Source organism: Phoenix dactylifera, unplaced genomic scaffold (genome assembly GCF_009389715.1).
Source record: "Phoenix dactylifera cultivar Barhee BC4 unplaced genomic scaffold, palm_55x_up_171113_PBpolish2nd_filt_p 000077F, whole genome shotgun sequence".
In the NCBI taxonomy this organism is placed as follows: domain Eukaryota; kingdom Viridiplantae; phylum Streptophyta; class Magnoliopsida; order Arecales; family Arecaceae; genus Phoenix; species Phoenix dactylifera.
In genome coordinates, this window is record NW_024067676.1 from 1088196 (window position 1) to 1109627 (window position 21432).

Genomic DNA, 21432 nt, shown 5'->3' on the forward strand with positions numbered 1-21432 from the left:
GAATTCGGGGCAGAGTTGACTCGCTACCACCCAACAAGTGTCAAGTCCAAGGCAAGAACGACCTTCTCCAGCGAGCACCAACGAGCCACCTTAGATGACTTCTACCATCCGTCAGAGTCTGGCGGAGATCCCGGCAAATTCGGTCTATTACTCGGGGAGCTCGATCCTGCCTGGGACAATCTTGGCCCTAAGTTTGACTTGGGTGTGGACTTGCCCAACTTCCTCACCCGCACCCCACTTCAGGTGGTCCTTGACTACCAGATTCTGGTCGTGCCTAGCCAAGGGCCAAAGATCGGCTTTCTTGTCCGTCTTGACCCTACCTCCATGGGGCCTTTTGCTCCCTTTGTGGAAGAATAGATCACCGGGATGAAGACTGTTACCATTCGCCACTAGTGGCGACGTTGGAGGAGGAAGGACGAAGCCTAGGATGTTCTTGTAAATGAAGCTTTGTCATGTTCTCATAAAATAAAGTTTTGCCCGAATACTCTTTCTTCCCTCCTGGTTAAGCCCCGATTTGAGAGAATCTAGAGGATTTATCTCAATCTTCGATCAAGTATAACTGAGCTTCTGGAGCCGCTCGATGAACACATCTAGAGCCAAAGGTCGGCACACCACTGCCACAATCTCTATTATCGAGTCATTATCTCAATACTCCAATAAGAGAGAGGGAAGACAAATACAAACCACCATCTTTTTCACTTTGTCCATGATGGGAATGAAATCTGCCTTCTAAGATTCCATAACAAGAAGTTAGCCGACCACCACCCACGGCCCACCCGCTTCTGGAGCCGCATTCCATAACGGAACCACAAGACATACTTGTTCTCTAGCATCGAGAAAAGCTTCCACCTCATACTCCTTAGCTATCCATTCCACCAAAACCCTCCGCCCGTGGCTCTAAGCGGTGATTGCCATCTGTCTTCCACGTCATCCCCATTGTCTCTCCCTCGCTCCACCGGTAGTTCCAAGACCTCTACGAAATACCGTTGGGAGTTTTCAATCATCTTCTCGAAGACCTGGTGATTTATCCACAATGGTTGCTGAGGGATGCCCTACACCACACCGAACCACATCCAGTTGTCCCTAGCGTGCTCCCAGTTTGGCTGAACCTCACCACCGAACGACCCTTTGCCGGCCTAACACTATGGTTAGCCATACAGTCACCCACCACTTGCTCAACTGTACTGACCACCATTTGGTGGTGTTCACACTTGGTTACATTACCTCTCACAAACACAAACCATTTGGTGCCTCGATATTTTCATCCAGTGCACGGGCATAGCATGTGCATTATAACTAGCATCAATAAAAATCGGTGTGTAAGCTTACTGCGAACGACAGCACATATGCTAATATAAGTATCACACCAACTACAAGATCAATACCCGATTAAATTATCCAGTGCACAGAAAAGTCGCATATTTTTTTTGGTACAAAGAAAAGTTGCATATTTATGAAATAGACAACATTATGCCCTGATATCAACTCTCAGCATCGTTAACATTTAAGATCATTTCTCACAGCATAACCAAATGCCTGAGAATTTAGTGTCTTTTGTAAAATTTTACGCCCACACAAGCTCGGGCAGTAACACTTCCTTCTCAAACATTCACTTGAATCAACAGATCAGCTGTGATTGGACATCTGCCCCAAAAATTAGGAAAAAAAGACATCAAAACTACAATATTATTTATCACCAAGGAACCAATGCGAACAGGAGAGTAGGCTCATACCGGAGAGAGAGAATGTGACGATAAGCTCCTGCTCCTGCCAGGACTCCGCTTCCTTGCGCTTCTGCTCACTTGATTGTTCCAGGGGGGCTGCACATTACAACTCCAGTCAAGACAAAATGATGATGATGACAGCGACGACAAAACTGTGCTAATGTAAAACTTACAGAAGCAATTGGTGATCTGGATCTTGATTGTGATCTGCAAAAGTTCCAGAAACAACTGAATTCAATATCCACAATATCCACTATGTTGCTTTTTCAACTTGATCCAAAAGCCTTGCCTCTTCCACGTCAGAGTACCATATTGAAAGAAGAAAAACTCAATTTAACTTTAGCAGCATAAGAAAAAATAAATCCATCGATCATTCTTTAAATCATTGTAATGCAAAATGGAGAAACTACAAGGGATAGGACATGGAAAATGGCAGCCACAATGAAGGAACACTATAATAGAACTGCTAGCTACCAGACAAAGCAAAAACATATGGATAAAACAACAGAATCGACATGTAGGATTCAAGGAATGAAGAAGTACTTCTCTATCTGTACCACCAAAATCCATATCCAAACTCCCGAGTGCAACTCCTAATAGCATGGTCATCTTGGAGAAGAAATGATGAATATCTTTCTAGCGCTGTTTGGTGGCTCCCATTCCACTTAGTTCTGAGGATTCCGGCTCTAAATCACAACCCATCCATTCAGTCCCACTCTACTCTGATGGCTATTAGCTATAAGCCACATGCCACATATGGTATAAAATCAAGTCAGGTTTCCAAGACCTTATTTTGTAGAACAGAATACCTCACCAACCAAAAGATTGTAGGCACTTGGACAGTATCCCATCAAGTCCCTACTACGCAATCCCATCACCCCATAAGCTCATATCTAGAAAACAAACAAGGCAGATTTCAAAACATATGGTAATTAGGAAACTTGGAATGTTATCTGCAATGGAAAGCCTCACTCTAAAACAGAGGGGAAAACTAAACCAGAAGCAAATAGTCAACAATGCGAAGGGGGAAGAGGAGAGAGAACAGGGAAATAACAGAAGCCTGAAAGCAAAAAAAACCCAGAAAAATTTAGATGCAATGATCCTCACAAACACCACTATGAATTATGTCCCACCAAAAATAATTGAAATAGATGAGATTGTATACTGAAATATCATCACCACAAAAGTTAAGGCATGACAATTAATGCATAATTCCAATGCAATATATTACAGCATCATAAATTTGAAGAGAGGGAGGAAAGAAAACAAGAATAATTTTGAGAACCAAGGATGGAACTACCATAAACATTTCATATTTACTGATAAATAGAATACAAGTAGCAGTTGCATGTTGGCCATCCAAAGCTCTTCCATCCTTTACAGAGCTGATCAATTATGCAAACCAAAATTTTCATGCATCATGAGGATCATAAAGTCATGGCATGCACTTGTGTAGATTACTGACGTATAAAAATCTGAATTCTCAGTTATATCATTGCATACTAGTCCTGATATCTCAACATGATTTCCTACTGATGTGCCCAAGCAAACAGCTGTTACCTACTTCAACCAACACCAAGAAGAAAATTTCAAAAACTAGGCAAAATCTCAATTTCAACTAGCTATCCTTACAGACAAGATGCATGAAATTTGGAGGTTAGATCCACCATTTGCTATTTAATGTATCAAGAAACGGCAATCATACCCAATTGAAAGCATATAGAAAACGATGCACCACAGAGGCCAAAATCTGGCAATATATACCATATATATCACACAAGAAAGCCTTAAGAGGTGAAAGTCTCAAGTCATTTTGAAGAGGTATCAACAAAAAGGTCAACATCCAAGGGCAGCAAAGAAAACCCTCAGGAAAGATATATTACAAAGAGCATCATAACAAAGTAGCAATCACCACAACTCACACAGCCACACTATAATGGAAGATCTATTATTCGAAGAGTAAAAATAAACTGCTATGGAAGACATATACTAGAAGTTATGTGGCCCTCAATTGTACCCAGTGGCACTTTTAGCTTTAAGACATTTATCAAACTATGTACCTTCTATTACATTTCTAAGTAAGAATGCAAATGGACCAAATCAGCCTATTACAGCAGTTGGCCAGCCCAGTTGATGGGTGCTTTGGGTGAGATCCCATTAATACTGACCAAGGTAATAGGGTCTGGCCTGCATCAATGTCAAAATTAACACTAACCCATCAGTGTTGAGACTCCTTTTTCCCCGATTGTCCTTCTCAATTCCTCTTTCCATGGCATATAATCAGTCTCCTTATCCCTCTCCAAGGGCACAAAGTACCGGAAGGTAGAAGGAAGCTAACAGCAAAAAGGCTGCAAAAGCAGCAAGCAACAGCAGCAGAAACATGGTCAAAGGTGTAAGCAGAGCTGGCAATGTCTGGAAAAAGATTTCTCTCCATATACCGAGGCTGAACATTGCCAACCAAGTTGAACTCAAGTCTAATCAAGAAGGATCTCTCTCCCCACAGTCGGAGGCTGAACAGTGCCAGCCAAGTTGAACTCCAATTAAATCCAAAGTTAGTCGAGCAGGCCATTTGCCAGCTTTCAACTTGTTTCAGCTAGGGTTTACAAGCCTCTTTGCAAGGTATTTCTTCTGACCACCCACATGCTCCCTTTTTAAATAAGAATGGGCACCCTAATGTACATAGAATTGATACAACCCATAGAGACACACGTATGTGACTGCATTGAAGAAAATACAAACAATTAATCTTGGTAGCTGTTCCTTGCTACATTTGATCAGGTTCAGCAAAAACTAACCTAAACAAACCATCCTTGGAACATGTGGAGTTTGTATCACAAGCTCTCATTACCAAAATGAGTTGCCCGTCTCCATGAATTCTAGCGACAATATCAACACCACTTTTCACATCACATTTTAACTATCTCATATCATGATCATGTATGGTCATCTGTGCTTAGGTATCAGTTTCTCATTTTTCCCTCTTAAAAAAAGCATCAGATAACAACAGGAAAAGTAATCCGGTCTCATTTCAACAAACAGAATTGTGAAATGTATGAGTTTCAATATATTGCTTGGTGAAAAAAAAGGTAATAATAGGCTAATCAAATCGCATTACCTCACTGATAGTAGAAGGAGAAGCAGCAACCACATTACTGTTACAAACAAACAGAATAGATTCCAAGTGGTAATACAATATCAAACCCTATAAGTCAACTCTGCAAGCAAGTGTTAGCTTGATAATTGTCCTCAATCTTAGGTGCACAAATCATTCAACATTTCAAGGGGTTTCATCATCCCCCCACCCCTACAGCATAGTAAAACAACCTACCGGTCCATTTTATATTCAATAAATACTAGCACTATGAATTGCTGGAAAAAAAATAAATCAAATAACATTCCTTAAAGGTTAACTAGGTCAACTGTAGGTTTGAATTTACATCAGTAAGCCATTTAAGACCAGATTCTGCAGAGTAATAACTTTTAACTATACAAGATTTATCTAATGAATTCTTTTGTCATACAATTTATTATCACCATGAGATCCCTTAAACATACTTCTTTACAAAATCCATCAGGGCTATCGATTATATTATGCCTTCCCATCTTTTCCCAACCAATATAAAAACAATCCCATAACAACCTCGCATCTCACTGCAAGTGGCACTGTTCCATCCTCACCACCTGATCCTCAATTGGTGAAAATTATACACTTCCCTCATGACTCCGATTTCTAGCTCAATCATTAGAACTTATACTTACACATCATTCTCAGTTTCCAAAGCATCCATCTTATGAAACTTATTTAGACAAGGAAAATCTAGCTTTATTAGTTTTCTAGCCATTGACTATGTTCCTTGCTTGTTAGCAAGGCATGGAAAATTAAACTGGAGGAACTACTGTGATAATCTGTTGCTAAGAGATTTGGTAAGATCTAAAATATATGAAACGGTGTCAAGGTCCAAGATTGGTGAACCATGTGACATTGTAAAAACAGAACACCCGACAAGGCTTTGACGAGTGCTTATCCATTACCTTCATTAGGTTCTGATTTCCGAAGTTATCATCCTTCCCCAATACCATGAAGCATATGACTCTTGTACAGCTAACATAAAACCTAATATATAACTCAATTGCAAGTCCTAGGAAACCTGTGTGTATAACTCCTTCATAGTACCTCACAATGGTCATGATCTTTCACAAGGTTTGCCGTTCCAGTACCGGACCTCGTAAGATCCTTCATAATACGAAATTTTTTTTGCGTACCAAGTATCGATACATCACCTGTACCGAATATCGGTACTGAACTGGTACATTACGATATACCCCGTACCGCCCGGTTTGAGTCGGTATAGCATGCCATGGTCCTTCACAAATCACATGTAATACATAAATAAAAATCAAGTACACAACTTAAGGTTCTCCATCTGCGCGATAATGTAGAAGTTATTCTATGATTGACAAACCAACTTGCTTAAAGCATTGCAAACAACACTACCAGAAACAGGACAACATAAGCATTAAAATAGGAGTACACCAACATTTTGGACCACAACCTCTGATAACTCACTGTTGGTGGTTAAGAAAAGCATGAAATAACATTTAAGGAAAAAAAAGAAAGAGATGAACCACCAGTTCTGATAGCTCATTTTTGTAGTTAAGAAAAGCATAAAATAATAATGAAGAAACAAAAAGATAAATCTGCATATCTACAAGGTGAAATAATAGGCGCAGAGAAAAGGATGGCTGATCCAAAATTTCCAGTTTTCATGCTCTGATGTCCAATTATTTTGAGTATCCCAAATCCACATCCACAAAAGCATGGACAGAAGTAAGGTCTAAACAAATGCATACCCTGATAGAGAGCATCCCTTTGATCCTGAACGAGAGTGAGATGAAGCAGATCTTGATCGAGATCTGGAAAATGTGCGAGATGCTGACCTGCCTCTCGGAGACTCGCTGCACAACACATTCACTCAAACTTAAGGATTCTCCACTTCCAAAACATATCTATTACTCGAAAATTTGCACCACACCTTTGGCTGCGGCTCCTGCTTCGGCTGTAACTGCGACTGCAGCTAGGGCTTCGGCTTCTGGAATTGGAACGGCTGCGGCTCCTAGATAGGCTTCGCCTCGAGTCATATTCTCTTACCTATATCACCATAACAGTTTGCCTGAGAAAAGGTCTTCTGATGAGAAGGGAAAAGAGCTGCAAGGGGTACGTGTGGGGTGATACCCTTATATATGCCCGAGAAAATGCATTCCGAAACTCAGAGTCATCAAGTTTCCTGACCTGCATGGAGGTTAAAGACAAATAAAATTTTAGATGTTCAGGCTTACATGTTACATAACAAACTATAAATTTAAGTGAAATTTTCAAGCTGTAACTGAGTAGTGACCTACCGCATATTTCATGTCATCATAGTTTGTATAATCTACAATGCCTGTAGTGCCTGCAAATACACAATGGAGCAATTAATTATAAATTTGTTTTACAATCATTATTCCTGAAGGCAAAGACCTCTCAGCAGGTTCTCTTTATAGGAGGGCAAAATAAGAGATATGGGACCGAGAATTCTTTAGTTTGGTCTATAGCAGCATATTAATTATATTTACAATTAAAGAATCAATAAATTTTAAAGCATAAGATAACCATATTTATATTCAGAACACTCATATTTTATAAAAATTCAAAAGAAGCATGGTTGAAACTCAAGATATAGTTTTCATTATTCAAGAGCATAAACAATCCTTAATTGTCAACAGAATCCACATCCTGATCAGCCTGTAACTTAATTTGTGCAACATAGTACACTAATACACATCACAGCAAAACAAGAAAACAATAATATATATAGGTCACTAAAGAAATAAAAGATGAAAAACAATGCACAGCTCTAATTGTTGGACGGAACACTGTAAAGATTGACTACAGAAATCTGAAAAGCCAGAAGTACAGATAATTAATTTCTATTTAGCTACAAAAATAAGCTTAGATTCACTCTCTGCTGGCATGTCATGGTTCAGCAATAGATGTATTGGGGGAATTCTTAATGATTTGTATCTGAGGATATACAAAATAACCAAGGTGAAAATTCAGTTTTGGTTTCAGCTGGCCAGATGAGTTCTAATTTTCGCAGTTCCAATGGTTGCAGCTTTAGTTTGTATAATTTTCATTAGAAAATTATATCAGTAAATTACCCTTAATTGAACTTTAAATTTAATATGGAAAATGAACCAAGTCAAGAAAAGAAATTACATAACCTTTTAAAGAAAATTTACATTCTTCCGAACCTTTAGATGTATTATTTCCCTAGTTTCACACTGACACATTATATTAGGAAAAAAATAATATATATCATTTTATTGTTTAATGACAATCTAAATGTCCCTGATGTTTGAGTTTTAAAAAAGCTAACCCTACGCCAGAACTTTATTCTCCCCTCATATGCTTGGGCGGTAATGTTATGAAGAGAAAAGTTGAAAGGAATGACAAGATGAGAAAAAGCTGGCACAGGTAGCTCAGAAATATATTATGTGCAGCCCCACAGATTAGTTTTGGTTGAAATCCCCAGATCGGCCCTAGTTTCAAATTCATCTGGGTGAAAAACAAATCATTTGGGGCCTGTCTGGCATCATTTTGTTTTTTGTGTTTTTGTTTTTCTACAAATTAGTGAAATACTACATAGAGAGTGATGTTTGAGATAGCACTTGCCCAGAACTCCTGCTATGCCATGCTTTTATTTCCAGTCGTTTTTGAAAGCAATAAATCTTTGCTTCCAAATATTTTACAAGCAATTTAAAAAAGCAATAAAATATACAAGCCCTTAGGTTTCAGTTTCTGAGTTCAGCATGAAACTTAAAACAGCAAGTATTACCAAACAGTCTGAATAGACATAAAATGTGTACGTCCACCACTAATAGCCAGTACCTTCCACTCTAAATGATCCCTACCGCTCCCACATCCACTTTGACTACTAAATTAAAATCAGATTCCTTCAATTATGAGTGCAACATTCATTTTTTGACTGATTTTTTCATCTATGTATGAATTGTGTGTGTGTGTAAAGGATGGTGTTAACCGGCCAAGTTGGTAAACTATCTTGTGCTGATACAAGAGACCTAACTCAATTCCCACCCTCATCTAATAAAAAAAGGAAATAAAAGGTGGGGCCTCTCATCTAGAAGAAAAAAAGCATTATTGTTTTCCTTTAAAAGATTATTTAAATTATTTATAAAGATATCTCCCCTGGTGTATTCAAATATAGATTTAGAGTTTTCCTCGACTGCTCTAACACACTATTCAAGTCTTTAAGTGCCGACCCATAGTAGTCGGTGCAGGGTGTACTATACCAACCCAGTATGGTATGCGGGGCTCGGTATGTCCCCATATCAAAGCAATGGCACAAGTGGTGTGCCGACTCCAACAGCTTATCATGACCTCTCTTTCACCTGAAGTGAAGCAATCAATTTTGCTTGGCTTTTTGTGGGTAGGAATATTTACATGCTACGGAAAATTCAATAAGTGAGCAAGCAAGCCAAGCTATAGGACACTCCGAAACAAACAAGCTAGCCATAGTCTAGCTTCCAAGAAGAGTTTGAATTCACGTCATGAATGGTAGATAATGCCAACACCAATTAATGTACTGTAATTCAGTTGAGGCATGCATGCAATTATAAACTCAAATAAATATTATTAAAGAGTATAAGAAAATAGGTAAAATTGCACGAAAGGTAAAAAACCTTAGCTGCGGTGCTTACATTGAGATATATAGGAACTACAAAGTCGGTGTCGTCAAGACATCAAGCAACAACCAATATAGGTTTCATATCCTTATGTTAGTGCACATTATCTATATATTTATTTTTTCCTTCATTCCATGTTTAAAAAACCTTCTTTCCTCTGTTTTCTTCTCCTATGCATTTTCCCCCTCTTCTCTCTTCTTATTAGGATGCTAAATGACAGAAAAAGCCCGCCTGCTGATATAGATGTCAATATAGCAAGGCAAACATATGCCTTGTGACTCAAATGAGGCACTCAAATGACATCAACATCTATGATATAGTTTGAATTTGCTCATACCAGCCTCTTCCACGTCAAACAGATCAGTACCAACAGCCAAAAGGTCAAATCTACCAGATTGGATCAATCAGATTCATGGAATGGGAAATATAGATTCACCAAAAGATAGTGAGTTTGGTTATCACCCAAACAAACTGATAAAACCCATTGTTTGATGACATTCATTCAAATCATTTAAACAAGCTAAAAAAAAAAATCAACAAACATAACATCATCAACTTGCAACATAACCTTAACCAGCAAATCTCACATATGGGGCTAATTTGTGTTCTACATCAAGAACTTGATAGAACTATATAAACAACGAGCATTGAATTCTAGAGGATTAATTTAAATGTTCAACTTCACATAGTTTAAGCTAATCGCACATATGGAAGCACCTTCAACTTGGAGCTATAGCAAAGGGTAAAAAGCTAAGGATTGTAAGGCCACACTCATATGGCTTGATATATTTCTTTTACAAAAAGGTAGCTGACATAAATATAAGGAGGCAAGACTAGCAAGCAACAATTGAAGTAAAACCCAGAAAAACGATTTACAAAAAAATCTGTAGGTACATAGAAGTTTGTTTCACACCTTTTTGTTCTACTGATAAAAAAAATTTATCAGTCACTCTCATATTAATTAATTTCCTGCCTTAAAAGGCTAATCAAAAGACCATCAAGATGGCAAAGTGAATTTTTTAGTCCAGGTTGCATAAAGAAGAATCCAAGCATGCTAGAAGCCAAGTATCACAAAATATCACAAGCTTCAACTTCATTTAGGAACAAAATATGGAAGGATATAATATTAGAATCACAATGTAAGCTGACTGGTCATGTCTAGAAATTAGACCACATTCCCTGGATCATCAGTAATCTCTCTCTTAGTGTCAGCTATCATATATTAACAAGAAAGCAAGCAAATACTTAATTTTATAGAATATCTACATTTACTTAAAGATGCATGCATGCATGCATACATCAGTCTCCAATCGTATGTAGTGAGCACCAGATGCAGTCAGAGAACCTAATATTGTGCCAAATCAGAGAAACATCACCCTAATAAACACAGCATGTAACAATTAGAATAAGAAACAGACTCAGGAAATAATTATAGGAGAAGGAGCAATTTACCTCGACCATCACGAAACACTTCAGAGAAACAAACATCACCAGCACGACGCATGTGGTCCTAGTCATTAAGAAAACATTTAGAAGTGTGCACATTCAAGATAAGAGAGGAAAAATGAAAAATAAAGTGAAACTGCATTGGAAACCTACCTTCAGGTCTTGCCATGAGGCAGAAGAAGGTAAACCAGTAACCAGCACTGCATGGTTAAATATATTAGAAAGTTTAACTGCAAAAAGCGTGTATCATCCAAAAAGTATGAAAAAAGAAGCAAGCAAACAACAAATTTAACCACACACCGCGATATTCAGAGCGCCTCAAGACACCACTACGACTACTGCTGCTGCTGTAACTGCTGTAGCGGTCCATGGAAGAAGAATAGCCTCTTCCACCATGTGCAAATTCCACCTGCATAAAAAAAGGATATAAGGTTTACATTATAAACCAGGCAAAGAACAATCAAAATGTCAATGTTTGCCAAGTATGATACCCGTAATCTATGACCATCAAACTTATAACCATCACGACCGCGAATAGCATCTCCAGCATCACGAGCATCTTCAAACTGCAAGAAATGGAAAATGTCATTTAGTAAATACCTAGAAGTACACTTGATTCTCACGAGAAACAAGTCGAATTTATATTTTTTCCAACAAGGAACTCTATAAAGTGAAACTAAAACTAATGCAATTCAGATGAATGGTAGATACATCATGTATTGTGACAACAGCCTGATTATTCCTGTTATCTGGCACTCATAACAGATTATGAAGAAAAGGCTGCAATAACATAACCCATGACACCAGATATTTTTACCATTATATATCAACTACATTTTCATAATGAGACAGCAGTACCTCAACGAATGCATAACCTGGAGGCCTTGGAGGAATCTTCAGATCAATGTCAACAATGGGTCCATACTGCAAGAACACAGCATATCAGAAAATTAACCAATCTGAAAACCATAAAGAAATAACAGTTAAAGAAATTATTCTCCTGTTTATTTTTGTATTCATTTCAAAATGAACATCCTTGATCCTTGGTTCAGCATTTTAGAAGCCCTTCTCTAATGGCAATACCAAGTTACCAACAGATTTTGCAGAAAGATACTTCAAAGCTGCATGCACTTAAACCAAAGCATATTGAAGTTAATCAAGACTCTAATAGTCTAATCTGACTATCCTGAATAATGGCATCATCTATCGAAACAAGTAAATATTATTACATACTTTTTAATGTGTTTGGATAATCAGATAAAAGGTCAGTACAAATAAATGAATATAATGCATAAGTTTTTGAGTTTCACTTCATGTGGCATCCAACTTCATCACATGTTGCTAACATAAGAATCTCGTCCTTAGCAATGGGAAACCACACACTGCCAACTCCCCAAGTCAATGCTAGTCACATCTTTGATAAGTACACCTCATTTCGTTAAGTTTATGCACGCATGAGTGCAAACACTATCCATATAGCATGTGAGAAAAGAAACAACCAGTGCTTCTTATTTTGAAGACAGTAGAGACCCCAATAGAATGAAGAAAATAATGGAAAATGAGAAGTAAATTTGAGAACATGGCTCAATAACCCAAAGGTTGTGGAAGGATATGATCCTGTCTATAACAGCTCATCGTTTTGGAGTCTATCTCTTAAGTCGCTTTAACTTTTCCCACTAGTAAGACCTTCCTGGAAAAGGTTTGCCTTAAGGCACCAAATAGCTTCTTCAGAAAAGTAAAGATTGATGTCAACAAGGTGGCTCCCCATCAATCTACTTAAACAGTCACCCTTCCAAGCATTTTCTTCAGAAAAGGTTAGAAGAATTTGTTAAATTGCATATTGGGCAACTATTTGTGATCTGTAATGAGATTTTAACTACTAACTACTACTATATCCTCGTAAGAACAAGACTAGACATGCACACAACTAATCTTTAATTTTAAGAATTTAATAAAAAATAATAGCAATGAATAATGTTTTACCCAGAAAGAATGTAAAATATTCGAACTCCAATAAGTTCTACAACTATATGATTTTAGGGACTCCTAAAGCAGTTGATTGTCCTTTTTATTTATATATTTTCCCGTTCAAGTAGTCAACGTGGTATGACAAAAGAAGCTTATGCATCAATTGTTGCTTTCAGCTCAACAAAGTACAGGGATTTCTTATAAAATTAAAAAAGAAAAATCAAGTTAGACATTTTTTTTTCCATTCTGGTTCTTAATCACCAAAAGTATTTTTATATGAAGGAGAATATTGAATCCATCTAAATAAAAATTGGAGCATTTTCACGCTAGATAATTGAACTAATCCTTGTGATAGAATTGCACTCCTATTTTTGCACCTCTCCTTTTCATTTGATTATTCCATCAGAACTCAATCCAATCTTTTAAGAAAAATTAACTTGGATGACAACGAATTCAAGGTGGACCAATGAGGATTTAGATTATTGTGTCTTGAGAATACTTCTCACTTCTAATAGGTGGTTGTTTCGGAAATATTTATTTTCAATTGGAGATTTTCTGTTGTAGAAATGATCATAATAGAAAGAGATGTTTCACCAAGAATCCAAGCTGTAGGTGGTTATGAACCTTTCCACACATTCTTTTTGAGAGAGAGAAAAAGAGGAGGAGGAAGAGCAGCAGAAGACAAAGGAGGCAAGATCTTATCTAGTAATATGTAATCACCAAAAACTTTCTTTGTCATGTAACTTCAGATGTAAAATACTATGGATACTTTCATACTTTTTATACAATTCTTGTTAGTTGAGGTATCATAAAATATACATGTATATACATATGTATAAGCGACGTTAATGACTTAAATTTTACTTTTCAACATATCAATGAAATCACTATTTTGAACTGCTGTCAAACTTTGATACTCTTACTTATACTTTCTATTTGATAAAATGTCAATCAACTTCAGCAGGTTCACCTCTACCACAAATAACAGCAAATGTCACCCTTGCTGTCAGTTACACTAAATTCCAAACTCAATACAGATTATATTTGGTATGGACATGATCCTCTGAACTTGGTAATGTCATATAGTAGTGCATGCATGTCCTTGCCTAACTACCTACTCCTTTAAGAATAACAATTAAAGTCTAACAGCTTTATTTATGGGTTATCGGCTTGCCACTTAACTTTGCAGTCATATAACGTATTAAGATAAGAGTACAGGGCAAGGTCCGCCAAACCGGTACCAGAACCTGTACTAGTCGGCGGACGGTTCGGTACCGTACCAACACATGGTATGTTAGGGCGTATCGTTCCGTACCGGCACGCCCTTTTTTTGGAAAAAATTTCAAATTGATTTAATGGATAATAACTCTTTTTGAGCTTTTTCTATGATTTTAAGCCTAATTTGATTTTTTTTTGTGTGTTTTTTGATATCTCTATGATTCTGATTTAACCTAAATAATGCATCTTATTATGTTAAAATAATACAAATCATAAAAAAATAAGTAAAATATTGCATGCTACAATGAGCAACATAAAATATCCTCAAATCTAGTGAGGTAAAAATTATAAAATAATACAATCAATTACAAACTTTTAAAGTACAACATACATACCGATATCCAAAATTGGATCGAGTGGCGATGCCTCTCATAGATATCCGGATCATCAAGCAAAGTCAGAAGGCACATCAGCCCACCCCTCTAGCCAAGCGGCATTGTAGTCTTGCATATCCGGATTACAAGCACTCTCGGATCTCTTGCTAAAGCTCTGGCTCTAAGAGATGTCTTTGGCTGATAAAACGGTTGTGAAGGAGCCCATCCGAATAAGTCGGCAACAAAATTCGACCTGTATGATGCTCTGAGCTGCATAGGGTGGTAGCCATTGGAAGATATCTCAGACACACTATATCAATATTTGCATCCATATAGGTCATAGGCTGCCTGTGGCTGCGAATAATAGGATCCAATATACAACTCAAAACCTAATACATCTATGGATCCTACTCCACGTACCAAATCATCTGTAGCTACATCGTGTCCTCTTGAATGACCTCGAGGAGCTCATCTTCTATATGCAATCAGATCACGTGGGCTCCACCAGATCGTGCATCGTAGTCTATATCTTGTGTGACATGCGTAAATTGGAATTCATCGGTGAATCGAAGTCCACCCTGTGATTGTCTCATATATGGTGGTCTTGGAGTAGGTCTATAGACATCAGATTCCGAGTCGAATATTAGATTCTATTACCCGCAACCATAGACAGCCTATTGTGAAGGTCCAATTTGGACCCGATCCACTCGATCGGCCCAACCTAAGGTCTGGCCCATGAAGAGGCCAAGCACAGAAGACTCCTTCGAGACTCCAACTAGGAGTTGGAGTCCTAGGATAATCGAAAATTTAGGGCTCCTATATAAACAAAGAGCTCTCTCCATCCCGAGAAAATCCTCCCCTTTCCCTCTCCTCCCTTTTTTTTCATTGAGTTCATGACTGCCCGTTATTATGCTCGCCGAAAATCAAGGCCGCCAAACGCTGTCGGAGCCAAGGTAACACCCTATCCTTCCTCCCCTTTTCTTCCTCTTCTTCCCACGACTAGGAATCGCGGCCGTCGGCCAAGAAATTGGCCGAAAATCGACCAACAAAAAGATTGTTTTTCTCCTATTTTGGCAGAATTTTTCTTCCTCTTTCCGGCCACCAAGTCCCACGCCCTCCCTACTCTCTTCCACGATGAAGCTGTGGCCTTCGATGAGCGACCAATGGCCGGGAATCAAGAAAAGGTCCAATTGTCCTACTTTTCGGGCCTTTTTTTTGTGGATTTTCTCACCGGCCGACCAACATCATCGGCCATCACCACCATCGGCTACCACCTTATCGGACCACTATGACCATAGCCACTAGTCGCCTCTTTCTTCCTCTATTTTGCCAAAAAAAAAGCATGAAGAAAAAAAGAAAAGAGAGAACTATCCTTTTTTCTCTCTCTTATTTTCTCTCTCTTCTCTCTACTCTCTACTTTCTCTCCCTAAAGATCCAAGGAATCCAATATCAAATTTTGTCGACCTGATCTACGAACCCGAGTTAACCCCTGTAAAGGGCCCTGATCTGCCCCGATGCCCGGGCTGCCTACTGGACTGTTCACCCTGGCTCTATTGATTATCTTTGAAACCTCCATTGATGAACGTTGTTGATTGACTTGGCCTGCTTGAGTTTGATTCATTGAAGAAATCATCTAGACCTAACCTGCCCGGCCGCCGAACACTATCACCCAACCAACCGTCTCCATTCCTCATTATTTTAATTCAAATAGAAATTAATCTCGCTTTTAATGTCTTGAAATAGGTCTAGCGGACTCGCCCAGCAAAGTTTGACGATCTAAGACGAAAGAGATAAGTAAATGTTATACTTCTTACTAATTTTCGAACTTGTAAGTAGATCTTACACTTATTATTTTTCAGATGATCATATTTTCCACGTATAAAATTTGCTTGTGAAAATATCATGCTTTTTTTTTGAATTAGGAATTAGCATTTGTGTAATAAAAATCATATTTTATTATGAAAAAAATTATGAATATTTTAATAAAAATAGCTTTGCTATAAAATATGAATCTGGTAATGCCATTTAGTATTTTTTATCTATTTATATGCATGTTTTAAGAAAAAAGATATAAGCTTTCTAAAGGCTCTCAGATAGCTATGTATGATCCCTAAAATTAGGAAAATCGATATTCGGAGCTAGTATCCATACGAACAGGCCCGCCAATGGATATAAAGTTGGCATACAAACATAAATCTATATCGATTACGAATACTGGTCCTATTACAGGTATAAAGTGATCATAGCACAAATATCTATGAGCAATATTTTGAACTATAATAGAGCTAAATGGCATAATAATTATATAAATTTATTTGCAAAATAAACTTGGAACCATGTTTATGAAATATAAATGATTTATGCACACATGATTTGCTTTATAACTTGTTCTTAATATATTGTACTATGAAATACTTATTTTGGAATATTTGTTATTTTTCTTAAATGATGCATTGACATAAAAAATTTATACTTCCGATAAGGTAGTGAAAAATTTACTTACTGAGCTGTGTCTCATACACCTCTCTTTTTATTTTTTTCTCTCCAAACGAATAGGATCAGTAGGAAAGAAGGTTGGTCCAAACTTGTCAGTTCACGCTAGCAAGCTTGTCGATTTTGTAGACAGATTTTAGTATTTTAAATTGACTATGAATTTGTAATCAATAATTTTTATGAATATTGAGGATTGTGGGTTTGGTATCTATGTTTTGAGCATCTAAATCCAAACATAAATACGAAACCTACAATTCTCAATATTCAGAAAAATCATTGACTACAAATTAATAGTCATTTTAAAATACTAAAATTCTTCTACAAAATCGCTAAGCTTACTAGCACAAACTCCAAGCATGGACCAACCTTTGTCCCTACTGATCCTATTCGCCTCAAAAGAGAAAAATAAAAATAGAGATATATGGGTGACACAGCTCAGTAAGTAAACTTTTCACTACTTTACCGGATCAAGCATAAGTTTTTCATGTCAATGCATCATTTAAAATAACAGATATTCCAAAATAAACATTTCATAATACATTATATTAAGAACAAGTCGTAAAGCAAACCATGCATGCATAAATCATTCAAATTTCATAAACATGGTTCCAAGTTCATTTTGCAAATAATTCATAAATCATTGTTCTGTCATTTATCTATATCATAGTTCAAAACATTGCTCATAGATATTCATGCTATGGTCACTTTATACCCATGACAGAGCCAATGTTTATAATCGACATAAATTCATGTTCGTATGCCAACTTTATACCAGTTGGTAGGCCAGTATTCGTATGGATGCTAGCTCTGAGTGTCGATTTTTCTAATTCTAAGGATCATACCTAGCTATCTTAGAGCCTTTAGAAAGTTTATATCTTTTTCGTAAAACATATATAAATAGATAAAAAAATACTGAATGGCAATGACACTATCAAATCATATTCATAGCAAAGTTATTTTTATTAAAATATTTATTAAACTATTTTTTATAATAAAACATGATTTTCGTAACACATATGTTGATCCATAATTCAAAAAAAAAGCATGATATTTTAACAAGCAAATTTTATACATGGAAAACATGATCATCTGAAAAATAATGAAAATAATGAATGTAAGATCTACTTACAAGTCCGAAAACTAGTAAAGAGTATAAGATTTACTTACAAGTTCGAAAACCAGTAAGAAGTATAAGATTTATTTACCTCTTTCTTCTTAAACCATCAAACTTCGCTAGGCGACTCTGCTAGACCTAATTAAAAACATTAAAAGCGAGATTAATTTCTATTCAAACTAAAATAATAAGAAAGGAAGACGGTTGATCGGATGACACTGTTCGACGACTCTGGGCAAGTCAGGTTTAGACGATTCGCTCAATGAATCGAACTCAATCAGGCCAAGATCAATCAACAAGGTTCATTAATGAGAGTTTCAGGAACATTCAATAAAGTCAGAGTGATCGGTTCAGCAGGCAGCCTTGGCACTAAGACGGATCAGGACCCTTTATAGGGATCAACCTGGATTTGTAGATCAAATCGACAAAATTTAATACTGAAATCCTTAGATCTTCTAGAGAGAGAAAGTAGAGAGAGGAGAGAGGAGAGAGGAGAGAGGAGAGAAGAGAGGAGAGAAAGATAGGAGTAAAGAGAAAAGAGAAAAAAATAAGAGAGAGAAAGAGATGGATGGTTCTCTCTCTCCTCTTCTTTTCTTCTTCTCATGCTTCTTTCTTGGCAAAACAGAGGAAGGAGGCGGCTGGTGGCTATAGTCATGGTGGTCCGACAAAATGGCTGCCAGCAGTGGTGACGACTGATGGTAATGGCCGGCCGGCGAGAATCCAAAGAAAAGGCTCGAAAAACAAAGGAAGCAGACCTTTCATTGATTTCCGACTATTGGCCGCTCACTGACGGCCATGGCTTCATCATGGAAGAGAGTAAGGAGGCCACGAGACTCAACCGAAGGTCCAACGGCAAAAGGCGGCAACGCTAGTGGCCGAAAAGAGAAAAAAAAACTCAGCCAAAACAGAAAAAATAGTCTTCTTTTGTCGGTCAATTTTCAATTGATTTCTCGGCCCACAGCCGCAATTCTTAGTCGTAGGAAAAAGAGAAAGAAAGGGGAGGAAAGACGGAACGTTACCTCAACTCCGGCGGTGTCCAGCAGCCCCGATTTCCAGCGAGCACAATAATGAGCAGCGTGAACTCAACGAAAAAATAGAGAAAATGGAGAGGTTGCTCAGGATGGAGAGCTCTCGGGGGAAGAGAGCTCTCCTTTTATAGAGGAGCCCTAGAGTCACGACGACCCTAGGACTCCGACTCCTAGTCAAAGTCCCGAAGAAGAAGATCCCCTCTAGGAGTCTTCTGTGCTTGGCCTCTCCATTGGCTAGCCCTCTGGTCAGGTCGATCGAGTGGATCAGGCTCAGACCGGGCCTTCACACCTATGGCCCATATGGATACGAATATAGATATAGTGCGTTTGAGGCATCTTCCGAAGGCAACTATCTTACGCAGTGTAAAGCATCTTACAGATCGAATTTTGTTGTCAGCTTATTTGGATGGGCCCCTTTACATTCGTTTTATAAGCTAATTTATCAACTAGAGAACATCTTTCAGAGCTAGAGCTTCAGCGAGAAATCCAAGAGCACTTATAATCCGGAACGCATTCTTTATGAAATAAACATATAAGATTATAACGCCGCTTGGTTAAAGAGATGGACTAATGTGCCTTTTTACTATGTTGATGATCTGGATATCTACGAGAAGCATCGCCACTCGACTCGATTTTAGATATCGGTATGTATATTACACTTTAAATATATATAATTGATTGTATTATCTTATATTTTTATCGCACTACTTAAGTGAAGAATATTTCATGTTGCTTCTTATAGCATACAACATCTTACTAATCATTTTATGATTTGTATCATTTTAAAATAATAAAATGCATCATTTAAGTTAAACCGAGATCATAGAATCATCAAAAATATATCAAAAAAAAAAATCAAATTAGACTTAAAATTGTTGAAAAAGTTAAAAAAGATCGATTACCAATTAAATTAATTTGATAAACTCCACACACAAAAAAAAAAATTGGGCGTGTCGTAACCGGCATGCTCAAGCGTAACGTGTCAGTACGGTACCGAATCGATACCGCACCGACCCATCCGCCGACCAGTACGAATCCTCCAATATTGGTTCGGCGGACCTTGCCTGATACCATGAAGATCGAGTAAGAAACATGACATGGATAATATAGATCCTTGTTCGAAAAAACTAATTTCAACTTGGCAAACCCAATTTACTGATCTAATGACATCATTAGATTTTATGGAACAAATTGGCTAATTTCGAGCCATTATTATCAGCATCCCATATTTCTTCTCCAATAGCACTTCACATGACTCTATGGAGAGCAAGGGAGAAAAATGGAATGAATAACATAGGCCCCTCTTCAAAAAACCTAATTTCAACTTGGCAAACCAAATCTATAGATCTCATGGCATCATCAGATTTTACAGAACAAATAGCCCTGAAAAGAAACTCAGACCTTGTAAAACAGATCTTCAACCTCTCTCTCGCGAATATCTTCCGGCAAATTTCCTACATAGAGGGTTCGGCTGGCTCGCCTGCTCATATTTCCTGCAACCGAAAAAAAATCAAAAGAAGATAGAAAACAAAGATAGAAAGAAACAATACAGAGAACTCCTAGGATACCTTGAGAACAACAGGTCATGAACTCATCTCTACATAGGATTCATCAAGATAACAGCATGTCATCATAGAATGCAAAACCCTAAATGCTCATGGAAAAATGAACTATTCAAGAATAAAGATCATAAGAGACAGAAATTTGGTTCTCTACTGGTATGACTTTACAAGATCTTGAAACAGCGTATAGATTGGAACATTTTTTAAAAAGAAAAAGAAAAAGTAGTAGAAGAAGAAGACAGAGATAGAACGAAAAATTAAAGAAGAACCAAGAATATCACGAGGAAAAAACTCAAATCAAACATTATCTTTGCATGGGATTCAAAAAAAAAAAAACATCCTACCAAGAATACAAAACTCGTAATCTAAAAACCTATCCGACCACGAAGAAAGATTTTAATCAATGGTAAAAATCATAAACCACAGAAAGAATCGGATCTTTACAGGAAAAGCTCAAGAAGATCGGAAAAGAAAGTCGAATTCGGGATTAAATTTTACAAAAACATGTAAATAATCGGAGCTCCAGATGCAACACTCCAAAAGTCGAGCGCAAAACCCCGAATACAGAGATCAAAAAGGAAGCCAGCCTCCGCAGGAAACGGAGAAAGATTAGGGAGAGAAATCGAAAGCCTAGGTATTTTCTTCCTATGATTTAGAGGAATCGGAGGGGCACAGACAAAGGCTTACCTCGGCGTCGGATACGAAGGGAAGAGCAGAAGGGTATGAGAGCTTCAAGTACTCGAGCTCTGGGCGAGAATAGGA

The 21432-nt window shown here is 37.5% G+C and overlaps 1 protein-coding gene across 8 annotated transcripts; it reads right to left on the reverse strand.

The window, feature by feature from the left end:
* Nucleotides 1-1355: 1355 nt before the first annotated feature.
* LOC103715080 (serine/arginine-rich splicing factor SR30-like) lies at nucleotides 1356-21432 on the reverse strand. Of its 8 annotated transcripts, XR_605324.3 has the most exons (16): nucleotides 21358-21432; nucleotides 20510-20601; nucleotides 11772-11837; nucleotides 11405-11479; nucleotides 11214-11322; nucleotides 11067-11113; nucleotides 10920-10977; nucleotides 7125-7174; nucleotides 6958-7014; nucleotides 6758-6873; nucleotides 6576-6680; nucleotides 2534-2617; nucleotides 2268-2410; nucleotides 1898-2015; nucleotides 1734-1820; nucleotides 1356-1644 (listed from the first exon to the last, which is right to left on the reverse strand). XR_605324.3 is itself a non-coding variant. In XM_008802594.4 (14 exons), exons 2-14 carry the CDS (start codon nucleotides 20594-20596, stop codon nucleotides 1627-1629), a joined length of 909 nt encoding a protein of 302 aa, XP_008800816.1. In that variant the 5' UTR covers nucleotides 20597-20601; nucleotides 21358-21432; the 3' UTR covers nucleotides 1356-1626. The 8 variants fall into 8 exon arrangements, 1 of the variants encoding a protein (XP_008800816.1); XR_605323.3 differs by having other exon boundaries at nucleotides 1898-2410; XR_605322.3 differs by having other exon boundaries at nucleotides 1898-2410; nucleotides 2512-2617.

What these genes read in the sequence shown, in the direction of transcription:
- LOC103715080 (XM_008802594.4), bottom strand. Translation starts at nt 20,596, where the DNA reads ATGAGCAGGCGAGCCAGCCGAACCCTCTATGTAGGAAATTTGCCGGAA. An exon ending in TTGAAGATCTGTTTTACAAG is followed by an intron (nt 11,838 to 20,509) that starts GTCTGAGTTTCT and finishes GTGTTCTTGCAG; the next exon opens with TATGGACCCATTGTTGACAT. An exon ending in TTTCTCGGGCATATATAAGG is followed by an intron (nt 6,874 to 6,957) that starts GTATCACCCCAC and finishes ATGGTGATATAG; the next exon opens with GTAAGAGAATATGACTCGAG.